The 20,478-nt window shown below is 42.6% G+C and overlaps 1 protein-coding gene, 1 long non-coding RNA gene and 3 other non-coding genes across 5 annotated transcripts; 1 reads left to right on the forward strand and 4 right to left on the reverse strand.

Annotated features, from left to right (window-relative positions):
• Positions 1 to 131: 131 nt before the first annotated feature.
• Positions 132 to 8,343, reverse strand: smyd1a (SET and MYND domain containing 1a). The gene is made up of 11 exons (XM_026174601.1): positions 8,265 to 8,343; positions 6,320 to 6,743; positions 4,784 to 4,960; positions 3,788 to 4,001; positions 3,565 to 3,695; positions 3,213 to 3,251; positions 2,102 to 2,288; positions 1,933 to 2,025; positions 1,659 to 1,822; positions 485 to 653; positions 132 to 405 (listed from the first exon to the last, which is right to left on the reverse strand). Exons 1-11 carry the CDS (start codon positions 8,326 to 8,328, stop codon positions 313 to 315), a joined length of 1,755 nt encoding a protein of 584 aa, XP_026030386.1. The 5' UTR covers positions 8,329 to 8,343; the 3' UTR covers positions 132 to 312.
• A 2,041-nt stretch (positions 8,344 to 10,384) lies between these two features.
• On the reverse strand, positions 10,385 to 10,490 carry LOC113027511 (U6 spliceosomal RNA). The gene has a single exon (XR_003273073.1). It is a non-coding gene; the product is annotated as a U6 spliceosomal RNA (small nuclear RNA).
• Positions 10,491 to 12,137: 1,647 nt separating this feature from the next.
• Positions 12,138 to 12,243, reverse strand: LOC113027512 (U6 spliceosomal RNA). The gene has a single exon (XR_003273074.1). It is a non-coding gene; the product is annotated as a U6 spliceosomal RNA (small nuclear RNA).
• A 2,478-nt stretch (positions 12,244 to 14,721) lies between these two features.
• LOC113027514 (U6 spliceosomal RNA) lies at positions 14,722 to 14,827 on the reverse strand. Its single transcript, XR_003273075.1, has one exon. It is a non-coding gene; the product is annotated as a U6 spliceosomal RNA (small nuclear RNA).
• A 4,224-nt stretch (positions 14,828 to 19,051) lies between these two features.
• On the forward strand, positions 19,052 to 20,131 carry LOC113027390 (uncharacterized). The gene is made up of 3 exons (XR_003273040.1): positions 19,052 to 19,163; positions 19,255 to 19,422; positions 19,499 to 20,131. It is a non-coding gene; the product is annotated as an uncharacterized LOC113027390 (long non-coding RNA).
• The last annotated feature ends 347 nt before the right edge of the window (positions 20,132 to 20,478 follow it).

Consider the following 20,478-nt stretch of genomic DNA (forward strand, 5'->3'; position numbering starts at 1 on the left):
GGGAAGACTGTGAGACTGTATTTCAACAAGAAGCAGGAGTGTCAACTTTGTCCTTGCTCGGCGAGCTGTGTAGATGCATTACTCAGGCAGATAAAATTTACACTGAATGATAAACACTAATGATGCCTGTAGTTACAGCACATGTATCTCCACTTTTATTGTACATACATGCAGCATATTGCATTACTAGCTGCAGCTTTGCAATCAGATCAATCTCTGCTCAGGGGCTGTTTGCAGAGCTTTAGGGGACTCGGTATGTACATGTCAGCGGACAGTTAAGATAGGAGCATCAGCGGTGAAGGTTTCTGGTGTTCAGTGCTTCAGTGCAGCGTCCCTCATGGTTTGGTACGCAGCCTTGTTCTGCTTGAACATCTTCAGCTCCAGCTCGGTCTGTGTGCGCATCCCCTAAAGCAAAAACAGTGAAATCAATGAATTTACAATTTATTATAGCACTTAAAGACCAAACATGTGAGTGCATTGTGACCTCCAGGTCTTTGGTGATGGCGTGGTTGGATCCATGGGTGACCATCAGGATGCGGTAGGCCTGACAGATCAGGCTGTGGCCCTCCTCAATCTGCCCTGCATGCCAGTGGGTGACACCTGCCCGCATAATGGCCATACCCAGCTGGGCGTTATTGGGGTGGTACAACTTCCTGTTTCCAAAAGCAAAGGGGGCGAAAGTCATCCAAAATCAACGTTTTAGATGCTTTACATACACACTCTAAAGCAATGAGTATATATTATAAATTATTTATTATTTGTAGATTTATTTTACATTAACTCTGAGCTCCAGCAGGATTACAGGCCAGGTTGAAGTAGTGTCTCATGCATTCATTTAAAAGGCGCTGATGTTTAGGCAGATCTGTTATGAAGTGATGGACTGTTTCAAAGCTCAGAAGCAGCAGATAAAAAGCGTTAGAACGTAGCCTTTGTTTGCAACCATTTGAGTTGTGCTCCTCCACATTGAAAGAGGCAGTTGAGGCGGTTTTGGTATCTGACTAGTATGCCACCTGGATGCAATCTAAGTGAAGTGTAGGACACATCCTACCAGGATAAGGTGCTGGGGCAAACCCAGTATACACCAGAGGTATTATTTACTTTTTCCTCAGTCTACACCAGCCTCCATGTCCAAGTTACTAACATAGCAACCACACAGCATGATGCTACCACCACCATGCTTTACTATAGGGGCAGTTTTAGCAGATTACAGGCAGGGACTGATTTTTTTTTTTTTTTTTTTACCTCAAAACTGAATTTTTTGCCTCATCAGGTCTAATAGTCTGGGTCTTTCCAGCTGTTCTAACAGAAGGGCCCTATTAATGAGCTACTGAGATGGCTATCCCTAATCTCTTCAGAGGAAGCTTTGTTGGAATAACCAGTTCATCGTTGCTCCCCAATCAAGACCTCAGATAGTCACTTTCTCTATGAAGAGTCCTGGTGGTTCCAAACTTCTTCCATTTCACACATGGTTTTAGACCCTAGCTCCCATGCATGACCTACCAAAGTTTAATTATGGAGGTCTGCAGAGAGTTTAGCAGACATCGGGACTCCTAAATGTGCTGTTCTGGTCTGCCTCATGGAAGCGCTTCCAGACTGGCCTCACTTCTCAAACCTGGCGGCTATGTTGATATGATACGGAGTCTATTATCAGCACTAACCTGTATCCCTCCACCATCCTGTGGGCGTAGTCTGCTGCCTTGGCGAAGGACCGCTGGTATGACAGGACCTCGCTGGCGATGCTGAGCACTTGCAGCTTGTACAGGTTAGTATCTGCCAGGACATTCTCCTGCTTCTGCAGACACTCATAACACAACTTCAGCACCTGAGAGAGGAAAGGAGAGATGCTGACTAGACTGAAGGAGTTAACGAAAGCATGGCAACAGTCATCAAGAGAGGGTTAGGTGGAAGGAAGCTGACAGGGGCGTGGTGTACCTCATTGTAATCTCCCTCAACACGTGACTTCTCAATCTTCTCCAAAGACTCCTTACTGAAGACTGTTACCTCCTTTACCTTATCCGCAGATGGCTGAGAGAATGAGAGAAAAGTCAAGGTAATAAACTGAAAATACACTTTAAAAACAGTCTAATGTTTGCCCTCGCACTTTGCTGTCTGCACCCGCTGTCATCAGGTCATCCTCGATGTGCTTGCTGCAGTGCTCACAGGTGCAGTCAAAGTGGAAACGCTCCTTTAGCTTCTTCTGGCGGTCAGCCGAAAGGTTCAGGAAGTCCACGTAGCTCACGGTCAGCTCTTCTCCCTCAGGGATTTTCCCCAGAGCCCGTAGCTCAATCCTGGGACAGAGAAGGACCGGATGGTGTTTCTCAGTCATCCAGGTCATGGTAGTCTAAGGAGCTTGAACAGAAAGTGACTGGACTTCTTTAAGTTTGGTGAAGACATTTGGTTCCATGTGTAGAGTCTCAGTAAACCCCAGTGAGGGTTTACGATGGTTATCAACCGTCTTAAGGGACAACTCTGAGGACACCACGATGCATGTAAATTGTTTTATAGCGGAGGAAACTGGACTTTGTTACCTATCTGAATATCTTGAATCCTGGAAGTTGATTAGTCCATGTTCACTATGATCTCTGCATACAAGTGTACTTTTAGAGATATGGGGCAGGTTGATCTCTTGTTTATAATCATAGAATTGTAAGGTAAAAACCTAATGCAGCCCTGAGACTAGTGACGTTTTGGCTACTGTTTGGATACACTATATTTGAACTAACGTGGATATTTAGCTATATGCAACCTTAGTGGTTAACAGCCTTAGGTGGATCCTGTAGACACTGTGTTATTAAACTGAAAACTTCAAAAGTTCTTGTGGAAAAGCAGTTCACGTCTAAGAACTTCTTTAGTGCAACCAAACCTGCACAGATGCTATGAAGAGGAAACTATCCACAGAGATCAAAACTGATTTTGTACCAGGCTGTAAACATTTTTATTTCTGCTGTGAAGTTGTATATTTTAACACAAGTCCTATGGGGACTTGTGCACTTCTCGAGGGAGCCTCCAGTGGACATCACAGGAACTGCAACTCTAACCTCAGTCTAATATTTGTGTTTTTTTCCTCAGCCTCACAGGAGAAACAGAAAGATAATAAAACTGTATGTAGCGTTCTGCGTTATAGCTGGAATAAACACTGGCGTGTGTCTCTGTGTGTTCTCACTAAAGCCAGTTATATGTCGGAACGAGTGGTGAACGTCTGCAAAACATACCTCCTCTGAGAGTGGAGAGCAGAGCTCACAGCTGACTGGCTGCAAAGAAAAGAGAGAGTCAGACGTTTATACGCTGCACTCTGTTTAAAGTAAAGCATCGGTGTGGTCCACTAAATCTGCCAGACTCTGGCTTTATTACTGTACTTTACTTCCCTAATATATGCCTCCATATATATCTGTAAATTAAGTCGTCACAAGCGCAAAAGACACATAATAAACAACTTCTTAGTGTTAGGAGGATAAAATTCTGCGTGCTTTCATTAAGATTTTTTCAAATTGTAGTGTTTTTTATGAAATGACCCTGAGAGGTTTATTTCATGATGGAGCAGGGCTCCGCAGCTCGGATACGTACTTCCCGTGGTTGAGGATGACGGTGCAGTTAGGCCAGCAGTCATGGTTGACCAGGCACAGGTTGGGAAAAAGACCCACACCCACAGCCTGCAGCCCTCTTTGGTCACTCAGGGTGAATCCATTACACTTGATCTGCAAGAACAGACACAGATGGCAGGAAGGGTAAGAAGAAGCAGGGGCAGGGCTAGGATGTTGGATTTGGTGATTAATGATGAAACACTAACGATGCCAAAGATGTGTGAGATATAGTCGACAGAGTGCTGCCTCGTCCCGTAAGACCAGTACTGAAGGAACTTGTGCACGTCAGCCCGGAGCTGCTTAAAGTCTTCGGCGGCCAGGTCGGCCACATGCTCCTGCAGTTGGTCAACAGAGATCAGCTGACTGTCGGAAGCGATGCCCGTGTCCTTGTGCATACGCCACAGCACACGAGCTGCCAAGCTGTCGCAGGAAGAAACAGGAAATTGAAGGTTCATTCATCCATGTCCAAGATTCCTGGGAATATCAGCCAGATCATAGTCCAGAACAATAAACCTGGCAGGAAACGCATGATGTAGTGCAATGATTCCAGGTGTAACTGGGATTTTGTTGTAGACACACAATTCTAAAACAATCATGTGACACAAACCCCCAGCCTGGCTGATTTATTAGCCTCAGATACCTGGAAGTTCAACCTTCTGATCATGACAGCAGCAAAGGCTTTAACCAGGTCCCCAATGACCTATTTAGACTTTGGTTAAGCTTTTTAGTTGGGTTGGTCCACCTAATTTGGAACACCCCAATTGAACCCCACCCCAAAAGAAACTTTACCTATTTAGCACGTGGCTAAAACAAAATCCAATGCCAATCTTAGCTTTAGATGAGTCACAGGTAATTTGGGGATAACAGATAAATGGGATTGCTGGTAGTAACCAAATACAAAACAAGATTGAGCACATTTGGACAAACCTTGCATTATCACATTTAACATCACTTCCGGTATTAATAAATCTTAGTTTAAGCACACTTTCTGGTACTTCGCGGCCTGTAAACAGCTCTTAACTGCAGGGAATGTGTGAAGTCTGTAAGCGTTCAAGGGGAGTGAAAATCTGTCTTTTCATACAAAGTTTATTTCCCTTCTCTTCTACAAACTTTATTTATCCAGGAAGCAAAAACATTTCAGATGTTAGCACATTTTTCGATGGTGGGAAACCCAGAGGTCTCTGTCATGCACCTTTTCTTACCGAATATTCTCGCTGGGCGCGCTGCCGAGCTTCTTGATGGCGCCACACTCCTGCTTGTGCTCGTTCCAGCACGCGGTCTGGCAGGTTCGGTCGCAGTAGTGGGCAAACTTGCACTGAGCGCAGCGGTGCAGATTGGCCTTATGGCGGAAGCAGCTGTGGCACACCTGGGTGGCCAAACTGAAAGAGAAACACAGACAGGTTAATGGTAAAATCACAGAGATGAGGAGTGCTCCTATGTTCAGAGAATAATGAAAGTATGTAGCTGTTTTTCTAGTTTCCCTGATTCTCATTTCTTTATCATTCTTTAAACCTCACAGAAGTTTGCAGGTCTGTGTGTAAACTGTTTATTTAGCCCTCTGTGCCGGTCCAAAACAACGCCAAGCAGCGTTGTTAATGCCTCTCACCACTTACAGCGTCCTCAGTCTCTTTGTAGTTTTGGACAGCTCCCGCCTTACACTGTGCAGAAACCCTCAGTACATGCCTGCTTCGGTGAGCTGCCGTCTTGCAGATACGAGCTCTTATAAGGCTGTAACACTAACACTGCTACCAGATCTGTGTCTGGTATTCTAGCACATCAACAAACCAGTGTTCCCTTTAATACCAGCTGATTTTAGCCATCAGCAAATCATTACTAACCAAAGCAAACATGTAGAACGCTCAAAAAAAATCAGGAATCAGCTCCCGCCTGATCCTGAGATCCAATAACTTTAGTTCATTTAACGAAGGCATAAAATTTTTACCTTCTTGTATGAAATTACAGTTGCAGGCCCTCATCATAATATCTCATAGTTTCAATAAAGATCAAAGATTCCATGTCCTCGTAGAGGAACAGAAAAAACAAACTGGTTCTCTGGATGTTTGTTTTCCAATAATTTGCTGGATAAATCTTTTCTCTTTTACCTACATTTGGACACAAGAGTCATTTTCTATGTCAAAAGGTCAACTGTCAACTTTGGCGCCAAAAAAACAAAACCAAGCTTGAACGACTTTAAACTCAGATGGCTGCAGCTTATTCAAACCACTGAAACCAGCAAAGCAGACCACATCAATCCAGTTCCTAATGACGTCGCAATGGCCTCCTGTGTGTCCCAGTTTGACTTTTGCTGCGTTGTCAAACATCCATCCCTCTCAGATTTTCGGGGACAGGTCTGTTTTCTGTCTCCAGAGGCCAAACTAAACAGTGAGAATCAACCTGCAGATCACTGCATACCTGAAACCAACCACAATGTGCTTTTTTATGTTCCATATATGATGCTAAAAGCCGTTACACTCTCAAATCTGATCTTATATTAATATAACCTGAACGTTAAACCTTGTAAAGGTGCCATAATCCTTTCTGCTGGAGCCTCCTCACATTGGATCCAGAATGTCACGCTCAAGTTCACATGACACCTCGATGGCCTTCGTGTTGCTGATGTCATAGAATTCAGAGGTCTAGAAGGAAGGTCACGACCCTGAGATGGTGACCAACGCCCACAGTCTGAGTACACCTGAGACATGTTCATGCAAAACCCAGAACGACCAGGAGACCCGTACCTGTCGAAGACCACAGCTGCAAAGCTGGGCTCGGAGAAGATCACTTCCCCCGTGTTGAGCTCTTTGGCGGCCCTCAAGCCTCGACCTTTGCTCCCGGCATCAAACAGCTCGGCTCGCTCCATGTTCCCTACAGTCATTGTGCCGGGCAAACAAAACACAGAGGAGACAGTGAGGAAGGAGAAAGCAGCCGAGGGCGGGACAGGCTGAGGGAGTGCAGGACTCTCACTAACATTCGGGTGCCCTCTCTCTCTCCTCTTAGGCCGACCCCTGCAGAGGCCAAAAATAACCCTGAAGGGGTTGAACCACCTCAGCAGAGCGGTAAGAGAGGGAGGGAGGTGACGGAGGTATGAGGTGGTGCATGTGGGTACCCCTTGTTTGGGTCGGTTCCCCCAGTGGTATTTTGGTCCGGGGCAGCTGTGGCTGTCTGTCAGAGGCACATGACAGGAAACAGATTCAGTGACTTTATCTTTGCTTTTTACAGTAGAGTGGAGGTGACTGCACCCAGTTTACACTCATTAACACATAAAAGAAGATTTTAAAGTCTTCTTTTATGAAATAAATAGAAATAAAGTCACTTTAGTGTTAATTTTCATTGGAAAACAGACAGAAATACAAAGCCATGCTTCATATTTAAAACAATAAACTACATTATTCTTGTTTTAAAGTCACACCATCCACAAAGTGATGAGTCTGAAATAACTGCTGACCCAATAACCAATAAAGTGTATATCAGTCATGCTGACTGGTCACATGTGCAAATAAAAGTATTAAAAGATTCAGGACAAGTAGCGAAGAGGCAGAGCCAATGAGAAAGTGAATCCAGGTGTGAATTGTTTCATGCTGTGGATGCTGCACGCTCAGCACCAGTATGAGGAAAACGTGTATAAATGATATTTCCAGTAAATGTACATTGGTTACAGGCTGTGATTAAGGTCCTTAAAACAATACTAATACGTGGTATAGCCTGAACAACCTGATTTATCAGCATCAGCATTTAAAATGGTTTGTAAATCTAAATAAGTAAAGAAGAGATGAGAGAAACACCATTCATCTGTGCTGTGAGTATCATTGTCAGAGTTTATCCACTAGAGGGCACTCTTCAACATCCCTGTTAGCAACACAGTTCGAGGATTTGTTCCAGTTTCTTCATTGACCCTCCCATCGGCAGAGCTCCAGAGGATCTTGTGAGTACCGATTTATTCAGTCTTTCTTTGCTTTATTTTCATGAAATAATGGTGAAAAACAGTTAAATTATATTATTTCAGACTCACACGAGGCTCTCTGTGATTTTCTTTCTGTGACTGTGTGAATCAGTGATTTCAATGTTTATCTAACACACGGGTGGAGGATTTAAAGTCGGCACACAGTGTTGGTCAGTGTTGTGTTAACCGAGCACCGTTCACGCTGTACATCCAGTGACTTATTCCACTGTGAGAGGATGATCCAGCTCATCATCATAACATCTGTGCTCGCTGCATACATCACACTGTATAAAACACCTGATTCTACAAGTGAAGGCTTTGATGAAAGAGTGAGCAGATTACTAAAAACTGTGTCAAATTCTCTCTGTTTCACATCCAAAGTGCTTTAAAACCAAACATATTGAGTTAGATTTTTCTTTAATCACTGCATTTACTATCTCATACTCATGCCTAATTTTAGAAGGAGCATTTAACATCTGGTAGAGCCCCCACTGGGACCCCCATCCTAGAAGCCTCCAAAGAAGTCCAGGTCATTGGTCCACATCGGGCAGGCTGCGGAGCCCAGAGGAGGTGGATGCCTCAGAGGGTTTGTTACACCAGCTACACCAACCAACAAGAAATGGTTTCTTTCTGCAGTCTGATCAGCTTCCACTCTCTTCAATTTAAACATCAAACGCTTCATGAACTAAAACATTTACTTCTCTTTCGTTCAGCCTCTCACTACAACCACATCCAGCTCCTACCAGGAGTCACAGGAGGAGCTGCTGGAGGTCTCACAGGGCCTGGATCAGCTTGCGGAGGTGCCATCTCCTGCTGCTACTCCTCACAAGGCTCCCCTTCCATCTTTGGTAGCTCCTCCACCATAACCGAGCAGTTCCTGACCTCGTCCAACCTGAGCCCTGGTTTCCACTGCCAGACCAGATGAGGTGAGCCAAAGGTGTTTAGTCTTCACGTGGGTTTGATCAAGCCTGCTGTGTACACAGGTTTCACCTTTAAGCTGCTCTGTTCTCACAGTATAAATGACGTTCATACTTTGAGATCTACGTGTGATGAGTTACACAAAACTGATCGGGGTGGAGTAGCTGCAGCAGCAGCAGCAGGCATCAAGCTCAAAGATGTCAGCTGACGTTCTGGACGAGGGGACCGACCCACCGTCATCACCTCCAATTCTTCCCCCCTTCCGATGCAGACGGTGGGTCAGCTGCAACGCGCAGAGATGACCTGATGCTGCCGTCTGCATTGGCTTACTCTGACCCTACTCACCCATCCCTGTTGCTTGTCACGTGTTTCCATGGTGTTATGGTGTGAAGATTTTTGTGCTGAGGAGTTTTTGTTTTCTGTTCTCATACTGATCCCCTATCAGGAGCTCAGTCTGAGCAGAGTTCTCTTTTTTCTCCTCCACTGCCCTTTTGTGTTGTACATTTCATTGTTGTTCTTTACGCTACCTGTTCTGACCTGTCTCCCCAATGTGAAGTTTGTGTAATGTATGTATGGTTGCAAGAGGTCCAATTTTGCTGCAGGCAACTGCAAGTCACAAATAAAGGCTTCATCAAATCAAATCATCGACATGGATATCACCAGCACAGTGACATGTCTCCAGACTCCTTTTTAAAAAAGAAAGAACTATTTGCCATCTTTGTTTACAGTTATTTCCACCACAGTGATAAGAAAGAATTTATAAGTCCCAGAAATTCACTTTGTTATAGCAGCAAAGTAGAAAGAGAAGGAATAAATCAATAGATGCAGCATACCGAAGAACAATAATAACAATAATGCAAAAACAGAAGAAAATATAAAATATACAAGGTAGAAGAAATATTTAGACATGCATGTAAACAACAACAAGACAAGCTCAACAGGTCAAACAGTGCAAACATGATTGAATTACAATTACACCTGATTTGATAACAGAGTTCACTTCTGTGTGATTTCAGCTCAGACCAATTTTTGAGATATTCACAGTCATATGATGGAGTTCAATTAGAAACATCAGTGTCAGTGATGGAGGTCTTTACACTCCACCACACATTTCAGATATTAAGTCACACTGAGGAGTCGGTCTGTGGCCTCCATGTCAGGAGGAAACACTGCAGAATGAGAAGGACATTTTCTACAGACACACTTTATCACTGCTTACTACAGGTTAGCTCAGTCGTCTGAGGAGAGTCAGGCCGAGCGTGAACGAGTCTATAAAGAACTAAACATAACAAATGTTACAGAAATCTGCTGCCGTTTTAACCTTTAAGCATATTTCAGAGCCTCAACTTCTCCATTTCTTTAAAGATAAATCAGTACTTCAGCTTCGCCCTGAGGCTGTTCTGTACTTCTGAGTATCTAAGTATTTGTGTACTTCTGGTCCTGGCACAGGACTGAAGCATTATCCACACTAACCCTATCTTCAGAGACCAACAGGATATAAAAACTTCATTAACTCTGATCAAAGTTTACATTTCAATTCAGAGCGTTTAAGTGTCCCCTCTCTCTCTTTTAACACGCACTCATTAATTTTATAAATATTTTAATAATATAAAAATATTACTTAACTGCTGTTAAACACGTTTCTGAGCACCGAACCAGCCTCTGATCAGGAACGTTTACAGCATAATGTGCGGCTTTAAACTTCACACTGATCTCATGTTACAATCCTGCTGTGATCTCAGTAAAAGTCGTGCAGGAGAAGCAGAACTTAGCATGTGGACAAAAATCCTAAATCTTAAAATTTGAATGTTTCGGCACCGCTGCCATCGCCTGCTTGTGTACCACCAGGGGGCGGAGTCAGAGGCACTTCCTGCATGATTTAATTCTAAAGAATTAGTCAGCTAAAGAATGATTAAACACAGATTTTGTGCGTGTTTTTAAAAGAGAAAATGAGGAACGCTTCACGAATTTGCGTGTCATCCTTGCGCAGGGGCCATGCTAATCTTCTCTGTATCGTTCCAATTTTAGTATATGTGCTACCGAAGTAACACGACAGCTCCAAGGACCCGGGAGCTATTTAAAGCCCTCCGTCACGGAAGCTGTCTGAGTCACGGTTACAGTGGGAAGAGGCTTAAACTGCGTTTAAACTGATGGGAAACTGCAGCAGAAACACGTCTCGGTGCTGCTGGGTCGGTTATACATCTGTAAGAAGACACAGAGGCTCAGAGAGCGCCAGTCTGAGTCTGTTCCTCATTCTCTGCTTTCACTTTGAGGCTGTGAGACACACTGAGGCATTGTGGGTAATATACACAAATCGGTTGTACTCACACGCTGCTGATTGGACGGCTGACGGCAGAACATTACTCATTACCACTTGGTGGGAAATTCGGCACATAGTATATTTCAGAATCTCAGCTTATTGTGGGCAAAAACGCGGATCAGCTCCTTCAGGCTGCGGAGGTCGCGGACAAACAGACTCCAGGACAGCTTGTACAACAGCGCAATAGCCCTAATCAATGCTAACAGCTGACAGCAGCCAATCAGGTCCAAGCTGACCTGAATATCTGCCTTTATGGACAATAAAAATAATACTAATAATGTGCAATAAAAATATACACTCATTCTTTTTATTTATTAAGTTACTGTGTTGTGTTCTCTTGTTTGTGTTGTGTTGTACGTATTGCCAACGTGGGACAGTTTTGCAATTTCATTGTACTATTGCACTAGGTATGACTGCAACGACAATAAAGCGTTATCTCTTATCTCTTAAAACACCAGCCGCAGTTCCAGTGGCTGCCTCAGGGCGTCGCTGTGTGGACGCGAAGCTGAGGAGTGTGACTGCAAGAGGAGGAAATCAGCCGCATCACCAATCTCATTAAAATTATCAGTTACTTCAGATCAAAGCATTAACAACGTCACAAAGATGACTCATGACAGCCTGCACTAAACTAGTTGGACCAGGTTACAAACCGGCGTAGAATATTTGTGAGATTTTCAGGTTTATGTCGGTTTTCTTCTGGACTCTCCACCATCTGACCCTAGAACTGAAGAAGCTTCTCGGGTGAGAGGTGAAACGTCTTCAAGCAACTTAAAGAAGTCCAGACGCTTTTCTTTCCAAGCTCAGTAGACGTCGGTTTTCTTCCCACAATCCCCGCCTGAAGGAGGACCGGTGACTGTGAAAGACTTTAGCCCAGCTTCACTAACATTTGAAGAACTGGGCAGTTAAAAATTGTGCTTTTAATTTTGAAATGTAGGTCAGAAAAAACACATTTATTACAGCAAATGAACATGCTCTGTATTAATTCACAAAAGACAAACTCGTACATTTGCAAAATACGGCTTCAAATATTATTCTAGCTCCACAACCTCCTGAGGAAATCGGCTCACACTGTGGGAAATATTTGAACTTCGTGTTTTTTATTTCAGACATTTGGCTGGGATGCTACATGAGGGCTGCAAAGCTCTGCAGAGCAGAAACTCTCTGTCACCAACAACCATCGCCGAATTTATTAACCCCCCCCCCCCCCCCCTGCATAATTCATGTACAACGTTGGGGTTGATATAAAACTCGCTTTATTGATTACAAACCAAAGACAAAGTAATTTAGCTAAATATTGAACGAAGTCTGGCGCGCACAGGAGCTACAGTCAGTCAGCTAAAGAATGATTAAACACAGATTTTGTGCGTGTTTTAAAAGGGAAAATGAGGAACGCTTCACGAATTTGCGTGTCATCCTTGCGCAGGGGCCATGCTAATCTTCTCTGTATCGTTCCAATTTTAGTATATGTGCTACCGAAGTAACACGACAGCTCCAAGGACCCGGGAGCTATTTAAAGCCCTCCGTCACGGAAGCTGTCTGAGTCACGGTTACAGTGGGAAGAGGCTTAAACTGCGTTTAAACTGATGGGAAACTGCAGCAGAAACATGTCTGGGTGCTGCTGGGTCGGTTATACATCTGTAAGAAGACACAGAGGCTCAGAGAGCGCCAGTCTGAGTCTGTTCCTCATTCTCTGCTTTCACTTTGAGCCTGTGAGACACACGGAGGCATTGTGGGTAATATACACAGATCAGTTGTACTCACACGCTGCTGATTGGACGGCTGACGGCAGCAGAACAAAAGCCGACTCAACAACCCTCCTCCCACCCCCGACTGACCTTCACCCGCCCTGCAGGTTGGGAGAGAGACACCATCAGGAGGCGGGAGGAGAGAGAAACCCGGCCCTGCTGCACTCAAACAGAAAGACCTCCACAGGGTCTGGATCTTGCATCAGGACTCAGATATGGAGGTTTTTCTGAATCCCAGCAGGACCTGGACTCATTCTGCTGCTGACTGCCTCTGAAACAGCTCCTGATCTGGCCTCTATTTTAAAACCTCTCTTAATTATTGTTATACTGAATGCTGCCTCTGAACATTAAGTGTATGTGTGGACTAAAAACTGCTTTGCTGTCTTTATTTTCCTGCGTTAAACTGAAGGAGGAAGTCTGCTTTTGTTTAAATGACAAAAACAAAACCTGCAGCTCCACCAACCTGCCACACAAGGGCGACACTGAGATATAAGAGTCTCTGATTTAAGACGACAGACCTCACCAGACTCCGTATAAAAATTGTAATATTTAGCAATCTCAGGGCATCGCTGTCTGACTGCAAGCTGCATAGTGGGAGTGCGAAAGGAGGAAATCAGCCACATCACAGATGTCCATTAAAAGTATAAATTACTTTGATCAAATCATTAACAAGGTCACAAAGATGACTCATGACACCACGGAGTAAACCAGTCGGGTCAACCTACAAATCCAGAATAAAATATTGATCAGACTTTCAGGCTTATAACGGGTTTCTTCCCACAATCTCCCATCTTAAGGAGGACAGGTGATGGTGAACGGCTTTAGCCCAGCTTCACTAAAGTTTGGAGAACTGAACGGTTAAAATGATGGTTTTAAGTTTGAAATGTAGGTCAGAAAAAACACCTTTATTATTGCAGATTAACATGCTTAATTCACAAAAGACAAACTTGTACATTTGTGAAATACGGCTTCAAACATTATTCTAAGCAGAGGTACACATCCTGCTGAGAAAATCGGCTCACACTGTGGGGAATACTTGACCTTCATGTTTTTGTTTTTTTTATTTGAGTTTTTCGGTTGGGATGCTACATGAGGGCTGCACAGCTCTGCTGAGGAGAAATTCTCTGTAACCAACATCCATTGTTGAATTTATTAAACCTCCCTGCATAATTCAAGCACAACTTTGGAGTTGCTATAAAACTCACTTTCTTGGTTGGAAACCAAGGACACAGTAATTTATATAAATATTGAATGGAGTCTGGCGCACACAGGAGCCACTTCTCTTTTTTTATCTTTATTTTCTTCTGTGGAATTTACTTTGAAAGGTAATTAAAATATAAGGTAATCCATAGATGGTTGTGGAAAAACACCCCCCAGTTTTACTCCTCAGGGCCACTGCAGCCTGCTGAGGAATTCATCTCAACACTCATGTCATTCATTTTGACTCAGACAGCAGAGGAAACAAACTTCATCTCTGCGTATATTTGGATTCAGCGAGTCTTGAAAATCTTTAAATGTATGAAAATCAGATTTTCTCTGTTTGGGTAACACTCACAGTATCTCTGGTCATGATCTCTGTCCATCCACAGGTAGGGTGGTGGTGGTGATGGAGGGGATTTCCTTCAAAATGAAAGTCCTGCCCAAGTTGAAGTACAACTCAGGTCAACTGTGTGTTTTAATGACAGTAAATACAGAAGAATGAATGTATATACTTGTATCTAATTTAACATAAAGAATGACATATTTTAATATTGTGTCTGACTCCAACACCAACACGTGTTTGTCCTGCTACAGCCCTTAATGTGAAAAATCTCACATTAAGGGCTGTAGCAGGACAAACACGTGAACTCTCAGAATGGCCTCCATTCGTCAATATGACATCCATTATGAGCTTAAAAAGTCCAACAAAAGGAGCAAGTGCTGACTCTCCAGGTTGGTCCAGCTAATGTGTGACCTCCAGCGGCGCCTCCTGTGATGTTTTTAATTTTTGCCTTACACAAACTTCCCTTACGCAGTATCATTAGAAGGTACAGAATACATTTTCACTGATCTGCAGATAACACCCAACTTTATCGATCCATGAAGCCAGATAACACACACTAATTAGACTCTCTACCACCAGGGGGCGGAGTCAGAGGCACTTCCTTCTTGATTTAACTTTACAGTCAGTCAGCTAAAGAATGATTAAACACAGATTTTGTGCGTGTTTTTAAAAGGGAAAATGAGGAACGCTTCACGAATTTGCGTGTCATCCTTGCGCAGGGGCCATGCTAATCTTCTCTGTATCGTTCCAATTTTAGTATATGTGCTACCGAAGTAACACGACAGCTCCAAGGACCCGGGAGCTATTTAAAGCCCTCCGTCACGGAAGCTGTCTGAGTCACGGTTACAGGAGGAAGAGGCTTAAACTGCGTTTAAACTGATGGGAAACTGCAGCAGAAACACGTCTGGGTGCTGCTGGGTCGGTTATACATCTGTAAGAAGACACAGAGGCTCAGAGAGCGCCAGTCTGAGTCTGTTCCTCATTCTCTGCTTTCACTTTGAGCCTGTGAGACACACGGAGGCATTGTGGGTAATATACACAAATCGGTTGTACTCACACGCTGCTGATTGGACGGCTGAAGGCAGCAGAACAAAAGCCGACTCAACAACCCTCCCACCCCCGACTGACCTTCACCCGCCCTTCAGGCTGGGAGAGAGACACCATCAGGAGGCGGGAGGAGAGAGAAACCCGGCCCTGCTGCACTCAAACAGAAAGACCTCCACAGGGTCTGGATCTTGCATCAGGACTCAGATCCGGAGGTTTTTCTGAATCCCAGCAGGACCTGGACTCATTCTGCTTATCATTCTGCTGCTGACTGCCTCTGAAACAGCTCCCATTTTAAAACCACTTTCAATTATCCCAAAAAGTTGATTATGTTCATTGTGTATGACCTCCTTGGCTTTGGTGACTCTCCAGGTTGGTCCAGCTAATGTGTGACCTCCAGCAGCCCCTCATCTATTAGCTCTATTAGGGACGTCTCTACACTAACGTTAGTTCAAGACAGCTGTTATGTTCTTTTCTGTTTTGTTTTTTTTGAATAACACCAAAGCATTCTTCTTCCTTCAATTTATATTATACATGCTTCCCATAGGCGGTATCATCATTTGTGCTGATCACTAATTGCACAAACAAAAATCAAACGGAATCCAAAATCTCACATGGAAAAAGCAAAGATTTAATGCAGAACCTAGTTACCACCGAAGGGAGACTAACAGACAGGCGAAGAGTAGCCATGGAGTGGATAAAAGTTAGTGTTCATCCTCCAGCTGTTTATATTATGCTAACATAGCTGAGTCGCTAGCGATCACATATTTCACATCATTATATACACTGGCTTTTTGTGACGGAAAAAGTGTGGACTTTATACCAGTTTTTAAATTGTGTTGATAGGCCACGTAAAACCAGAGTTATGATAAAATTATATGTAATGTTTGGTTTTCTTCCTGAATACTGTCGTTGTTTATATTTACTGCGGGAAGAAACGGCGTTTTATAAGGAAAACGCTCGAAAGCCTGTGAGCAAAAAGAAAACCAAAACCACCCTTTCCTATTGACCGAAAAATGTACCATGTCGACCAATTAAAAAAATGATATGGCAACATAGCATTTAGTTGTTTAGGGAGGGGGAAGTTTTACGAGTGACGGCGGTGTTTTGAGATGTGAGAGATTTGCGACGTTTAGCGCAAATCTTGCGTAGTTAGTGTGTTTTGTTGTGTAGTTAGTGTGTAGTGTAGTCAATAGTTTTGTTGTGTGTGTCAGAACAATGAGGCGACTGCTGAATGTTACAGGTGTTACAGGAGTGATACATCTCCTGTTGCCAGGCCTGCAGGTATCAGGCTGTTGTTCTCCTTTATCTCATAGTGGACAGAAATGATTTTTTGGAGTGTCACAAATAATTTCTGTGGCATCAAATTTGATGCAGAACAGCTGATTGTTCTGTAAATAGTTTGAAATGTTTATTTAAAAAACGCCTTGGCTGCATTTTTAGGTAAACAGCTGCAAAAAACTTTCTTGTTTACAAAACTCAGTAACTTTTTTGAAGAAGTAACTATATAATTAATTGCCCAGCACTGGTCATTATATACTGTATTTTACAGACAGAGTTACAGGACTCTCTCCCAGACCACAGACTCGTAATACAAGTCAGAGCTTTATAAAAAAAAGAAAGAAAGAAAAAAAAGAAAGAAAGAAAGTTGTGCTTTCAAAATTGGAGTTCAAGTTATTTTTACTTCCAACAGTGTTAACATCCTACACAGGTCATGAACAAGATTTTTTCAAATTTCCATTGTAAGTGGGCTAAAGCAGTTAATTAAATGTAAATGCTGTAATTTGATTATTTTAATAAACCATGTAACTTGGATGGATTCGACGCTGGCGTGACCACAGTGCACACGTCTGCTGTCTGTCTGCGTCTGCTCACAGAGGTCCAAGGGACCGCTCAGGGACACATGAAAAATTAGAGGGAACATACAACCAGATTAACATGTGAGTGAAGTTGCCCCCCCCCCCCCCCCCCCCCCCAATCTTCTTCAATCAAATAAAAATGGTATCAAATGTTTGTGCTGCAAAAAATTTCGTTTGTGCTGCATTCATTTTAAAGATATTAATACAAATTTCTAGATGTCATCAGAGGTCAACTCCCCCCTGTTTGTGCCGCTCTCATTTACATTAAAAATAAAAATATTATAATAATATAATATAATAATAAAATATTAATATTAATAAATATTAATAAAAGAATGTCTTGATGCATACTCAATCATCCAGGTAAGTCTTTTCTCTGCACATTTTAACTGAAATAACAGGGTAGGGACTTTGTATATTCCATCTGTGTAACTCACCTTGGAGAATCGTGTAGTGTTTGCTAGGAACACCAGTAGCCAGTATAGGTAATTGATAAGCACAGCTGGAGAGAATTGGTAGTTATACACAGTCTATATAAGCTTGGTGAATAAAACAAACCTTTGGGGGTTTATGAGGAGAAAGTAGTTACAGTGAATTTACAGTGGTTAGAAAGCAATTATAGCCAGGGTGGTGATTGAGAAGCGCTTGTGAAAGTGAGTGGATTTAAGAAAGTGAGTGACTGGGGTGTTTCAGTTGGTTTGCTTTCTTTTCTTTCTGACTCTGTGTGTTTGTGGTACAGTGGAGAAGGTAAGTTATCAGGTGTAATAGATACATGGACAGGCGTAGGTGGGGGAAATGGAGCCCAAACTTGTGAGGGAGCTTCTGGAGTTCAAACTCCACAACTGCTGAAGGGTCAAGAAGCAGAGAAAGATGTACAATTAAGAGAAGAGTTGAGACCTTCAGGAAAAATGATGAGTACAATTGATTATTTCATGTAAACTATCAGAGTGTACTATTCTGCTTTCATGTGTTCATTTGTTTTGGTTTTTTTTTCCCGCTTTTACACGTTTAATCTTGATGGAAAGAAAACTAAAACTGAGCACTTGGTGAAAGTGGTCTGCTCTGCCAAAGAGGCAAATGAAATGCTTAAGGATATTTCATTACAGCCACTTTGGTGGACACTGTGGCTGGAAGAAGACTCAGACTATCATGGCACACTATTACTTCCCTGGCATGGAAGGGGACATTCAAAAATGTGTGAGTACAGTTCTTCAAGATGAGCATGAACAAAGGTGTGTGTTTTACTGTGCTTTTCTTTGTTTGTACTCTGTTGGTTTTGACAAACACATATTATCTACAGCTATAAGTCATTGTGCTGATTATTATGAAAAGCAAGGAGAAATTTAGACTGTTTTTAAGAATTTAATGTTACTCTATTTGTCACTAGGTTGCTCAGTGTCCACAATGCCAATATAACCAGGGCAATATCATCCCATATGGAAAGGATGTATATAAATCTTATAAAGTTTGTATCTGTCTTTTGTGAAACTTGTATGAAAAGCATACAAGAGTGAAAAAAGATATAAGATCCCTAGAAAAATTATATAAATGAAACTTGTATGTTTTGGATACTTCCTAAAACAATATATGAAAGTGGCCACTTTCATGAGTAAATCATGTAAGCCTTATATGATTCACTATATGAAGTAGGCCACATCTGATGCAAGTTTTTTCTATTTCTTTTCCATATGGGAAGGGAAAAAATTATACATTCCAATAGTTGTTACAGTAATGCAGACAGAATAGTTGATACTATTCAAATACTTCAAACATAATATAACACACTTGTCTTTTTTCCTCATAATTCACAGAGCCCTTTGAGCTCACTGGAATGGATCTTGTTGGTAAACTAACCTTAACAAATGGCGGTAATCAATACATTTGTGTCATGATTGATTATTTCACCAAATGGACAGAGTCCTACCCACTAAAAAGTAAAACAGCAGATGAGGGCACCGGTGTATTCTTGATCTCTTTTACAAATTAGGTGCACCTAAAAGACTGCTAACAGACCAGGGCTCAGAGTTTTCCCACAAGGTACAACATTAATAAATAAAGCAAATATGTAATTTCAGCTGTGATGACTAATGTGATCAACTTTTCAAGGTCATCTATGACCTGTGTGAAACTCTGGGCATCAAAAGAAGCCTCTGCTCAGCATGTCATCCCCAAACAAATGGCCTTGTGGAAAAATTAAATGGCACAAGCCAGAGGTTAAGTACTGCCCTTTATATTTAATGTTGTAACTACGTCACAAAACTGCATATTGAGTATATTTTTCTTTTTCATGCTACCAAATTTCAGATCCCTCAATAAACTGGTGACTGACCACTCAAAGAGCTGGGACAAATTTCTGCAGTTGACTATGTTCGGGCTCAGAACAAGAAAGCAGGTGACTACAAAATAAAGCCCCCTTTTCCTCATGTTCGGCAGGGAGGCAAGGTATCCATTGGAGATCCCAAAGGAATGCAGGTAAAATGCTATAATGCACTTGAGGGAAAATGTTTTAATCCAGTTTCAGTTACTCGGTGTCCTTCTATTTTGGCAGATTACAGAAGAAAGCGTCTGTATGATCATTTCAGTGAAGTTTGTGAGGGCCTAAAATCTCAGGAGGTGGTGTATGCTGAAGTGACCAAAAATGCCAAAAGCAGCCAAGAAAATATCCACAGGAGAGAAACAAAAAGGGGAGAGGAGGATAGTTTTCAGGTGGGAGACCTTGTTTTGCAGAAAAATATAAGGCAAGAAGAGAGGAAAGGTGGCAAACTGGATTTGGATATGGTGGGACCCTTTAAAATTATGAAGCCGGAGGGCAAAACTTGGTGTCAGAGAAGGGAAAGAGGACTCTCAAGATTAACACAGACCAATTGACACACTACTTCCAGCCTAAAGAGAGGGTCCAAGCAAAACTGAAGGAACTGTTTGCTCCTTGTGAGGGGCCATCAGCACCACCAGTGTCACCACCTTCCTGTTAGGGGAAATCGCCGGTGCAGTCTTGCTGTGACCCAGAAGATGATGACTAAGGAGATGGTGAAGTTATTTTCTGAGAATGTTGACTTGGCCCCTGGGAAAGAGTTGGAAAGTGAGGTATGTAAACTTTTTCCAAATCACCTTATTGGAAGGGAATGACGGTGTAATGTTTGTGCCTATTTGACAATGGTGGGGCGAAAAAATGCTGCATTAATTATGGACTAATGTTTAATGACATCAGTTTGGCAGGGGTCCACAAAAAGTTGTCATGCCTGTGGTGAGAGAAGCTCGGGTGCAGAAACAGATCAGTGGGTAAGATAACCAAATCAATACCTAAGACTGAAGCACCTTAAATGGTTTACTTCAACATCACTGGGTAAAATGTCACTTTGATGCACCAACAGAAAACTTATAGTTCAGGTGACCTGCATGCCTTTGCACTTTAAACACACGGAGCACCTAAAGGACACATGAAAACATCGAGCAATCCACAGATAAGACTTTTGCACAGAAATCTGCAGTACCTGCACATTCAGATATGTTTAGTTCCTTCACTCAACA

The sequence above is a fragment of the Astatotilapia calliptera genome, chromosome 7 (assembly GCF_900246225.1).
Source record: "Astatotilapia calliptera chromosome 7, fAstCal1.2, whole genome shotgun sequence".
Classification (NCBI taxonomy): domain Eukaryota; kingdom Metazoa; phylum Chordata; class Actinopteri; order Cichliformes; family Cichlidae; genus Astatotilapia; species Astatotilapia calliptera.

Bases quoted from the DNA above. Each gene is read 5' to 3' on its own strand.
- smyd1a (XM_026174601.1), bottom strand. From the start codon at position 8,328: ATGGCACCTCCGCAAGCTGATCCAGGCCCTGTGAGACCTCCAGCAGCT. The intron at 654-1,658 runs GTTAGTGCTGAT...TTTTGGAAACAG, and splicing joins AGGATGGTGGAGGGATACAG to GAAGTTGTACCACCCCAATA. The intron at 406-484 runs GTCACAATGCAC...TTTTTGCTTTAG, and splicing joins CCATCACCAAAGACCTGGAG to GGGATGCGCACACAGACCGA.